This window comes from Toxoplasma gondii, chromosome X, assembly GCF_000006565.2.
Source record: "Toxoplasma gondii ME49 chromosome X, whole genome shotgun sequence".
NCBI lineage: Eukaryota > Apicomplexa > Conoidasida > Eucoccidiorida > Sarcocystidae > Toxoplasma > Toxoplasma gondii.
In genome coordinates, this window is record NC_031478.1 from 5,965,873 (window position 1) to 5,976,737 (window position 10,865).

The following is a 10,865-nucleotide window of genomic DNA, read 5'->3' on the forward strand; positions in this document are numbered from 1 at the left end:
CTGTCAACGGGTCATGTCTCAGAGATTGAAACACGCCCAGTATGCGGTGCTGAGGGTACTAGAACTGGAGCATGCACATATTCTCCACGAAAATCCATTTCTTGATACCTACATTACACACTTCCATATAGACGTATATAGAGAGAGATCCGGCATATATACGCACATCTATACGTATGTAGGGGAAAAGGTGTAAAGATGTATATCCAACAGATACACCTCGCTGTCAGTCTGTTGTCTCAACACCGTTTAAGGGTTTAGACTTGGATGTGCCGCCACAACGACCCAAGACGCCGGCGACGAGACGGAAGAAAATTGCCTCACTTGACGTAGGGTTCTTATCGTGAGCACAGTTTCCATAGAATTCTATCCATTGTTCTGTCTTAATGAAATAAACCCGCATTATCTTGATTCTTCTAGACAGAGAACTTCCACAGAAACGCTGACGGTTCAAGCGCCGTGAAAGCACTCAGTGTCCAACGTCCCTTTCCCCTCTGTCTCAAGATTGTTGCGTGAGAACACCTCGCGCCAAATTCGTCGAGAGATAGATATATGGAGATAGGTAGTTGTGGTAGGGAAGGTAAACTCTTAATAAACATCTATGTACACATGCATTGTATATATAGATGCAGATAGGGCACGAGAGATATAGTTTCTATCAATACATATGTATCTACATATTCAGTATATATATATATATATATTTGAATATGGTAGGAGAGATACATTTCTATCAAAGTGAACCTGTCTCTGGGACTGTCACATCTGTCTGTTGAATATAAGTGACTTGGGTCGTGATTCAAAAGCATCCCTGTGTGAATACAGCACCCGTTTTTGCGGAGTGTTTCGCACGCGATGTTCGTGTGTTAGAGATAGCGCAAGTGTTTTAAATAATCCGGGAAACGTTTTGAACGTGTCTCGCAACTGTCTTCCTGTGCTGCCACCTCTCAGCACATCCGGTTCACGTCCAGGCTGCGTCTGCTGTATGTCTGAATTCGAGAGGTGATGAGTTCTCTTCTGGAAAGGTAGAATGTCGATAAAACACACGATCACTCGGCCACAGTGGGAAACCAGTGTGGGTCGGGGTCTCGTGACTCTGGCCAAACACGGGGCACCTGCCGAGTATTTCTCCACCTGTCGCGAAAATTCATAAACATCGCCCCCCTGGGGACGAATGAACGACGAGAGGCACAACTCACAAGAGCGGCATGGTGCCATGAATGCTCGCCTGGTCCCGCTCGGCCCCCCAAAAACGAAAACCCTTACGAACATGTCGACAAAGGAAGGAAACGCCCATCTCCGGGAGCTGAGTGGCGGTTGTCTGTACCGTTCTCACCCTCCACAAGCGTTTCCCCACCTGGAAAGGAGAGACGCCACCACGGTAGCGAGGCGAAAGTAGCCGATGAACACTGCGAAACGCCCTACACACACAAGGGGAGACGCCGCGTCGCCGAACCACCTCTTTCGTGGCTGCAAAAGAGAAGAGACATCCGAGACCGTGAGCGAAGTTCGACAGTACGCTCTCACATTCACTCTCTTACTCGGTAGGGTAGTGAAATCCAAAAATTTTGGCTTCCCAAGCAGTCCACTGGGATGCCGGTGGTGTGTCTTCACTCTCTCTCTCTCATTCGCACATCTGTCTAACGGGCTTCACGCGTAGGCGGGCTCCGGAACCTTGCTCGCCATTGCCTATGGAACAGGTGGAGCATGTCCTGCCGACGCGGCAAACACAGAAGCATAAAACGAAACGAAGAAGGACATGTCCTTTTACGGAAAAACGACGATAAATAAAAAGGCCGGCGTGGGCCACCTGCGGCCAACATAAAACCGGCGCATGCGTCCGGACTAGCAAAGTGCCGTGGCGAGGACACGCACCTTGAGTCAACGAGACTGCTACAAAAGGCTGCCTCTCAAGCGGGTTTTTGGTACAGATCTGAACTTTCGACACTGAGACATCCATGATGCGCATGTAGTAATTCGGCGGGTGTATCCCCGGACACACAGCGAGTGCAGAGCCACAAGCTTCTACACTCGCGACGAACTCGACAGCATGCAGGAACAGATGGTTCTTTCTCTGCATGGCAGGTCTTGTGAGGCGTGTCCACACCCCATCCAACAGGCTTTCACTCCCCCAGGAAAAAAAGCGGGTCGGCTGAGATACATTCTCACCCCGCACATCGATGAACAGATTCCCTCTTTGCTCCTCCGCTCTGTGTGGGTAGACGCAGCAGTCACCGACTGCAACCCAAGTGAGCACTTCAGAGTCTGGCGAAACGAGGTTTGTCTGTGAGCCAAACTCATCATTCTGTGCATACACCTGCGGGTTGAGAGGGAAACACGCCAGCCGCCTTCAAAAACCGACGCGCGTTTTCTTTCTCGTTCTTGCATGAACTCATCCTCAGTACGAAGTTGCGAACCTCATCAACGCCTCGCATACTCAGACACGGACGAGCCGAACAGAGTCCGAGGTTTCTCATGTCTGTTCTGCGCGTGTCTCCTTGCTGTCCCCACTCTGCAGTTATCCCAGAGTTTCCTCCATCCATCATCCCACTCAAGAGTTTGACACGCACCACCTGTTTCGCTCTTCCGCTACGCAGGTTGCGTTTTTCTGCAAAAGCCACTGTGTTTCACCTGGAGACCTTCTGAAACCGAGAAACGCAGCCGCACTCTCGCTCTCATGCCCGGGCATTTTCGTTTCTCACGCAGTGGCACTCGCCGAGGAGTGAAGAGGGGAACGAAAGCGTGTGGTGGCCCAAACAAAAGAAACCCGAGGGACCCTGATAAAAACATCCGCGAAACAGCGCGTTGGTGTCACACGTCTGTTCGGACTGTCTGCGGAGATCCACCGTCCCCGAAAAATCCTTGCTTTCCTTCCCCTTCCACCTTTGGGGACCGACACGGAAGAAACACCGGCCCTTTCTCCCTACGAGAAGACGCGTGAAGAGCAGCGCTAACTGACGGCAGGCTCTGTGTGGACATCAAGACTTGGAAGAGCGACGACGCGACACAGTCAGGGGAAGAGAAGAGAGGTGGAAGAAAAGCCAGCGGTGAAGCAAGGCCTTCGCCGCCACCTGGAAAACTTCCCCCGTCGAGGGGTCCGCCGAACGAGGGAAAGGCGCGTGCACGCGATTTGTTTTCGTCCTGCGAGCGCAAGGGCGAGACCCAGGTCGGAGACAGGAAGTCTTTCTCGATCAGCGGGCAGAGGCACGAAACGGGCAGAGACAGCGGGTCTCCCACCTCGCCTGTCTCTTGGCACTGCTGAACCCGGGTGTCCTGCCCCAGGGACGACATCGTTGACGGGGAGCAAAAACGCGAAGGACAAGCGTGGGTTCTCCTTGCCCCGGTGGCGCCAAGAAGAGCTTCCGCAGCAGCGAACGGCGACGCGTTCAAATGCGGCGGGCGACGAGGTGGCGAGGCAGAAAACAACCCAGCAGTATTCCGCTGCGCAAAAGGACCCAGCCTCTTGTGAGACGGCGTTCCTGCAGTCTTCACAGGTTGAGGAAACGGGGCCTGTGGAGGTGGGGAGGGCGAGAGACACTGAGGACGCGTGGCAGCGAAAGCGTGGGCAAAAGAACCGTGGAGAAGTCGGACAATGTGGGCGTCCAACAGATTCGCCGCAGAAACGATGTTCTGAGACACCGCAGGCAACAAACAAGAGACAACGTTGTGTGAAGACATTGACCTCGAAACGGGGGAAAACGCCACATTCGATGACTTGCTGTCCCACAAAAGACGAAGCCAGCGGCGTACGCCACACATACCCCGTTCTTCTTGTCCCCCCGTCTGTGTTGTGCGCCTCATGCACTCTCCTGTCCGGCCCTCTGTTTTCTCATCACGATACTCATTTTTACCTACCCTCGAAAGTCCACAAAGCATGACAGTTGAAGACGCTTTGTCGAACCACGCGTCAACGAGTCCTGTCATCGCTCCGATTTGGCGCAAGAAGGATTTGCGTCCAAATTCGCTTCTCAGCCTCGCGACCTGGTTTTCAACGTTGCTCTCCTCAGCACCATCCCTCGGCTTCTCCGCCTCCAGGACCCCAACGGGAATGTCCCCTCCGGGGTGGCCCAGACGGGCGGCGAAGGCGGGTCCGACCGGGGCGTAGAAGACACAGCGCGGAGCGACTTCGGCGGCCAGGCATCCTTTGTGGGCATGGAGATCCGAACCGCCCTCGTCTGAGAGATACTCCAAAGCCGACAGCCGAGAAGAGGGACGGAGACCAGCGCGGGGCCCCGACGACGGCGAGGAAGAAACATACCATGTCGTGCAGCCGTTGTCTGCCTGATCTGCGCCGTCAGCACGCAAACGCCCGCGAGCAAAAGAAGGCGGATACAAACAGTATGGAGCTGAGAAAACCCGAACTTCTGCGAGAGCCTCTTCGACCGTCTGGCGGGACGAGCCGTAGATGCGGATGCGGCGCGTTGCGGAGTCCTCTTCTTGGGGAAAGACGCGGATCTCGACCTATACAGAACGAAGAAAGCGACAAAAGGCAAGCGACGCATAACATCAAACCAGAAAGAGACGCAGAGTAACATTAAAGATAGACAAAAAACGATGGACTGTCCAGAGGAGTGATGGAACAACGTAGACTTGGGAGGGGGGGGGCTGGGACACCACCTGGTGCATGGGAGCGAATGGGGGCGAACGGAGAAAGATGTCTTGTCATCGAGATCACAAGAAACACAGTTCTGGGAAAGTTTGGTTCAGTGCATTTATAAAAACGTAGATTTGAATCGCTGGGGTCTGGAAACGGCTAGACTGGCCATCTTGTCCTCGCCAGTTTCTCCCTTCAGGTGGAGCTGCTTCTCCGCTCGTGGACCCACGAACTCCACACCCTAAATCACCAGTGTGAACCGCCGGAAGAGTCTCTGGCGACGGCGCCTCTCCTGACGGTTCCGAGCTTCGCGTACACGCCTCACCTGGAAGCGTTTCGCGAGTCTTTCGAGTCTCTCGCCTTGTTTGCCGATAATGAGGCCAATTGTCTCCTTGGCTCTGAATTCCGCACAGACGCAGGCGACGCCGTTGCTAGTCCGTTCTTCGAGGCACTTGAGGCGTTTTTCTCTTCGTTCATGAAAGAGAAGGCTCTTCATGATCCGCCTGCTGGCACTTTGCAAAATGGCTTTCAAGCGGTCCACTGCCACCCTGTCGAACCCGAGAAGAACGAGCGCGTATCCCTGCCCCTCGCGGAGTTCGCACTGCTCCAGTTCGTGGCTGTTTAGACCGCTGGCGCCGATCTTCTGGAGACCCTCCGAGAGGACCCTGCGGGAGAAGGAGGCGGGGATGGCGGAGTTCAAGGATTTTTCTCGCCCCTCCACGTCGAGGAGAGACTTCACGCGTCCGGATGCGGCGTCCAGTGCTCCCTGGCTCAGAGATGCTTCGGAATCTAGACCTGAGACCTTGCGGCTTGCTTTGCAGGGAAATCCCGAGAGTGGTTCCCTACTTCGTATTCCGCCGGTGGGTCCAACGCCATGTCTACCCTGCGACTGCGAAGGGTCTCCCACAGTTTTCAGTCCTATCTGCTGAAACACCGTCGCCTCTTCAACGTGTCCTGCTCTTCCTGGATAGGCCGTTCTTCCGACGAGCTTCAAGTTGTCGTCCTCCTCTGTCGTTCCCTCAGGCAACTCCCCGTGGTTTCGCCTTTCCTGTGGATGCTCTTCTTTCTCCCCGTGCACTTCTGCGCACCCCAAAAACTCGAGCGCGCGCGGTTCCGGAGCGTCCACTGTGGTGCCCGCCTCGCTGCTCCCTCCTGGTTTCCCGTCTCCCGCCTCCCCATCTGAGTGAGTTCCTCGCCCGTGAGTCTCTGCTGCAAGTGGGGAACCCTCGCATGCAGTCAGTCCCTCGGATCCAGAAGAAACCACCGAGGCGAGTGGCGAGGATGGAAACGGGGAGAAGGGGGATGGCAGATGCGGAAAGGCAGCGCAGCCGGATCCACGGGAGGCCCCTGAAGTCGAGGCACTCGGAGAAGCAGGGCGAAGCGAGAAGGGCGAAGACACCACTCCTGGGAAAGGCGAGTACGAGGGAGAGAAACCTCGAATCGTCTGTGGGTCCTCATCTGACGAGCCGGACGTCACAGCGTCGCTGCTGTCTGAAGCGAACGAGCAGGACAGAGCAGGGGTGAGCACGAAGATGCGGTTCTGATAAAGACCCAGTGTAACATGTTTCATCAGCTGCCACCCGAAAGAATGAGCACATGTCAGAGGAGTGGAGTCATAGGTGCCTGCAGTTCCCTTGGTCTCCCCCAGTCATAGAATGGCACTTTTCCCTGGGGATGCTTTGGGTTCTAAGATTCAAAAGAACAAAACTGTCTCTTCCGCTTACCGGTATGGAAGTCGAGAGCCTCACGCTTTTCCGTCTTAGTGGTGCGGTCGAGTGCCAGAGTTGCCGTTCGGCCTTCATCTCCGTCTTGCGCCAAGGCCCCCCCGTCTGACATAATTGTGACGGCGATGACGCCCGGAAACCCCTCTCTTCCGTCGCTTCGGAATCCGAGAGCTTTCTCATTTTGTCCCCCGCCCGGTGTGCTTCGTAAATTTGCGGCTGCAAACTCGAATAATTTTGCTGGAGACACTAATCTCCGGCCCTGCAGAGCCTGGAGAAGGCTTGAAGCTGCCTTCTCCTCGTCTTCCTGGTCGCCTCCAGGAGCAGCGTCGTCACCGGCGAGCGAGCACTCAGCCAAGATCCATCGGGCCGATTCAGTGGAGACAGGCAGAGTCTCTCGACATATCGACTGCAGAAGGACTGAGAGGGGAACTTCGTAGGGCAGGAGACCTAGGTCTGTTTGTCTGCAGTGTTGAAGATCGTGAAGACCGTTCTGGATGGACTGGTGGAGGCGCGCCGAGGAGTCAAGAGGCAGTGCCGACGAGAGAGACCCGGAGGCGGCTGCGGAGAAGTCGGGTTCTCCTGTGATCCTGTCTCTCCGGGGGTCTCGTAGCGACGACTCCAACACAGTGATCTGAACGGAGGGCGCCGATAGCAGGCGAACGCGGAAATAGCGAGGTGACTCGGTGTTTGAAGCCAGGTCATCCTCAGTCTGGCGCTCGTCCTGTGTCTCTTCGAGTCGCCCTTTCATAGCCGAAACAAGCACACCGGGAAAAAAACTGTCGGGGCTTGGCGACGACAGGATTCGTGCAAGAGCATAGTGGGCAGGCGTGGAAAAGGTGCTCGGCCGAAAAACCTGCAGGGAGACAAGAGATGGGAGGGCAAAAAAACAGAAACAAAGATGTGATGGAACGTGTGTCGAGCAAATTGTCCGTCTGACTTCGGCTTCTATGTATTCCTGGTGATTCCGCATGGTGCGCTCACGAGGGTGTGCCCCGTGTAACAAGAAGAGACGCGACAAGCCTCGAGGACACAAACCCATGACCCAGGCCACTATTATTTCACGCGTTATGTGGTATTACCGCCTCTACAGAAACAGACAAGAACTCTTCTGGGATTGTTTTCTAACCTTCATTGACCGAACGCAGAGCCCTCGTGAGTAAAAACATAAATATAAAGCCTATCTCATGTTTTCTGTCCCGCAGATGCCATCTCACCTCCACAACGTCTCCGGCTTTCCATTGTTCCGTAGTGCACGAGCGTTCTCTGCTCTTTGCACCCTCCCGGGCCAGATCTTCGTTAGGGTATTCTCCTGCGGTATCGTCGTGTCTGTGTCCTAGTTCTTTCAAGAAAACCGCATCGTCGCAGCGGTGCGTTCCCTCTTCTGAAGTTGTGTGCCGCTGGGGTCCCGCTAGCACAACATAAGAACTGGAAATCCAAGTGGGGACAAAGGCAAAAGTTTGCTGAGATGAGGCCTGAGGAGTGGACACGCCATTCTTCTCCGGTCTGAAGGGACCGCTCTCGACGTTGCTTTCTGCTTCGTGCAGCATGCTTAAATCCGACGAAATCGCCGGGTCCAGAAGCTGTGCAGTCGAGGTGGCCGAGGTAGACGAAACTCTTGACTTTGCACGCTCGGATGCACCGCCTGAAAGAGGGAGAGTGGAAGTGCGTTCCTTTCGGGAAACCCCGGGAGGACACGCGGCCTCGCTAAACTGGATGTACGCTTCGCTCGTGGCAGCGCGGATGTCCAGCAAGAAACCAAGATAGCGACGGCCATGGTGTTCTTGACCTGGCAAGACAATTTCGACTTTCTGTCGAACTGCTGTTGTCTGCAAATCCAGAAAAGCCAGAAGCACGCCACGCGAATCATCCATGCAAGACAACAAACACAGGAAGTCTGCTGCTGTGTTTTGCACACCAGCGAAAGGTTCAGGCGAAAGTCTTCCAGACCCGTGCTGGGCAGCATCCCGCCTGTTCATCCAAGCGTTCTATCAGCAGCCCTGGGAAAGTCTGATTAACTGGTCTTCGGAAGCAACGGAATGTCAACAGTATTTTTACCCCTCACTGTCTGCACAATCAAAAGGTTTTCTTCGTGCTGGAAAAGCTGGCAGTGAGCACTTGCTCTTCTTTCGGAGTTTTCGGGCCTCCGTTCGGACCGTCGCTTTACGTCTGCACGCACTTGAGGACTGAAGCTTGTAATTTGACTGTCCACGCCTGACTTCTCTCCGGAGTTCTCTCCTCTGGCGGTTTTTTGCCCAAGAGTGCTGGAAGGTGTTCCATGTCTCGTAGACGATGAAGTGCCCTCCAGTGGAGTGCGAAGGATAGGGGGACCACAGCGTCTTGGCAAGTCAGTAAGACGTCGAGAGTCTGTACCCCCCAGATACGATAGGCACGCACCCGCAGGCGACCTCACGGAAGCTCGCATTTTCCGTTCTCCTGGCAAACACGCGCTCCGAGATGTGTTGTCTCGGAAATTCGGAGAGTTCAGAGGAAGCAACAGTTCGTGTGAGGCGCTCTCAGACCCTCCATGGTTTGAGTGTGGTCGCCCACGACCACCTCTCACACGGAGAAGTTGCGGGAAGTCTCCCGCCATCTCGTCACGCCAGTTAGCCGCGGAATGCCCAGTCGTCTCTGGCTGTTTCCTTCCCAGAAATGCCCTCCTCACTCGGGACGCCTCTGGAATGAAAAGAATATTTCGAAACGCGATCGGTGGTTGTGCAGAGCTGCGACACGTCACACGCTCCAGCCAAGCGAATGCTGACGGAAAGTGACGTCTCTTCGGTGCTCTGCGAATTCGCGTGCTACAGACGTTGTAGGTGCACCGTTGCAAGTGAATCCGCGACCTCTATCGAAAAATAATTCACGAGACATGGGCACCTCGTGGCTGTCGAGAAACGTCTAGAATACACTCTGGTCGAGTGAAAAAGCTGAACCGGCAGGCTCTCACGACCAAGAAAGCCACCAGGGTTTCTTTACAGCACGCACACAGCTGGGCGTTAACGCGTCAAGAATTACCAGAAGAAAGACGCTGACCTCTCTTCCAAGTTCTGTGTCCCTAACCGCGCGGGCCAGCATCAATTGGTTCGGTATTGTACGGGTTTGTCAATGTCAGGATTAATCGCGACAACCCCAGAGAAATCAAAACACATGTCAAAGTCTCTCGATCACCTTCAATACTCTGCGACGAAATGACTCTTTTCCGTGTCTCACCGCAGACGCAGCCCACTCCTCCGTCTGAGTCGAAATGAAAACGACCTATGTCATCTGTGAGACTGTGCTACGCATCCCTCACCCATTGGGTGGAAAGCCTGCACCAAAAAGGAATAAAAAACACGCTAATCGTGTACCCTCAGATACTCTAGTCACCTACAGACACCTGGAAAGGCACCACAACAAATGGCTCCTGAAACTTCGCGAGATGTAACACCACGGCTTTACAAATCCATGGTCTCAAAAAATTCTCTTGCGGCAATACAGCATCACTTCTCCCCTGGGAGGATTCGGTATGATACAACCGAATAATGCACAAGAGAGATATTGCGCACAGGCCTGTCCTGAATGACACGAAGCGGAGACGCCTGTCGCTTGTCTGTGTCCGCCGGCTGAACCAGTTCAAAATCAACAAAACAAAGGACGTTAACGCAGTGACAAACAACCTTCCCATGCGGTGCACAGTACGGCATCAGACTCTTTGTGACGGAAACGCTGTGTTCCTTATATGAATTATCACAGAAGAGTCGGCATAAAACTCGTGCCGTGCTCAACGGCTCAAAACATATTTGGGGGGAAAAGACGCCCGTGTTGAATGAGGGGACGCTCCATTCCAACTGCAGGACGAAGAGTCGAGGTTGAGTCGTCTGTACGCAGTCGCCACAAAGTCCGGCGCCAACAGATGTCAAACGCCCTCTTTATGTATCCAAAACGTGCACTGAGCTCAGTGAGGACGTCATCTACTCCTGGCTGAAAGCGAATGCTGCATCCGAGGCAGTTTTCGACGAGCGTTGCTCCTTCGCAGACGCACCCCGACACTTGCGCGGTACAGAGCCGCTGGGGCTTGGAAGCCGATGTGGACGGCAGACTCTGAGCAGGCGTCCAACTGGAAAAATATTCTGTCAAAAATGCGTATCATCATTTTCTGAACGTCGCAAATGCCATGTGGCACTTACGCCTCCGTTCCGTGCTAGCCAGGTGGGACTGTAAACTCGAAAAATGGGCGCTTCCGGTTGCCCGAGACGACGGAACTCGGCAACCGAATCCAGACGCTGCCCCCGGCCACCGGGTTGCGAAAGCCGTCACGCATTGAAACCGGAGGATCACCAATCCCAGTCAAGCGGCCAGCTACGTCGTCCTTTCGGGGAAAGTGAAGCTAGGCTGTCGATGCATCCGTAGACACGGTCCGCACCTGCATCCGTCTCCAAAGCCCCATGATGTCGCTTTGCTTCCGGATGCACCGCCTGTCAGGAGACAGGAGGGACTTCTGCCCCTGTGGCAATGAAGGGGCTGTCAATCTACTGCAGCGTGCTCAGTGTGGCTGCTTTGTTTTGTTGTGT

At 54.5% G+C, this 10,865-nt stretch overlaps 2 protein-coding genes across 2 annotated transcripts; both read right to left on the reverse strand.

The window, feature by feature from the left end:
- Positions 1-894: 894 nt before the first annotated feature.
- Positions 895-2,748, reverse strand: TGME49_237540 (hypothetical protein). Its single transcript, XM_002369055.2, has one exon. The coding sequence runs from the start codon at positions 2,078-2,080 to the stop codon at positions 1,625-1,627; it is 456 nt and encodes a 151-aa protein (XP_002369096.1). The 5' UTR covers positions 2,081-2,748; the 3' UTR covers positions 895-1,624.
- A 63-nt stretch (positions 2,749-2,811) lies between these two features.
- Positions 2,812-8,908, reverse strand: TGME49_237550 (hypothetical protein; the record flags this gene model as incomplete). The annotated part of the gene is made up of 6 exons (XM_018780499.1): positions 2,812-3,630; positions 3,856-4,461; positions 4,920-6,085; positions 6,319-7,171; positions 7,533-8,144; positions 8,495-8,908. The coding sequence occupies 6 exons, from the start codon at positions 8,906-8,908 to the stop codon at positions 2,812-2,814; spliced, it is 4,470 nt and encodes a 1,489-aa protein (XP_018635756.1).
- Positions 8,909-10,865: the final 1,957 nt, after the last annotated feature.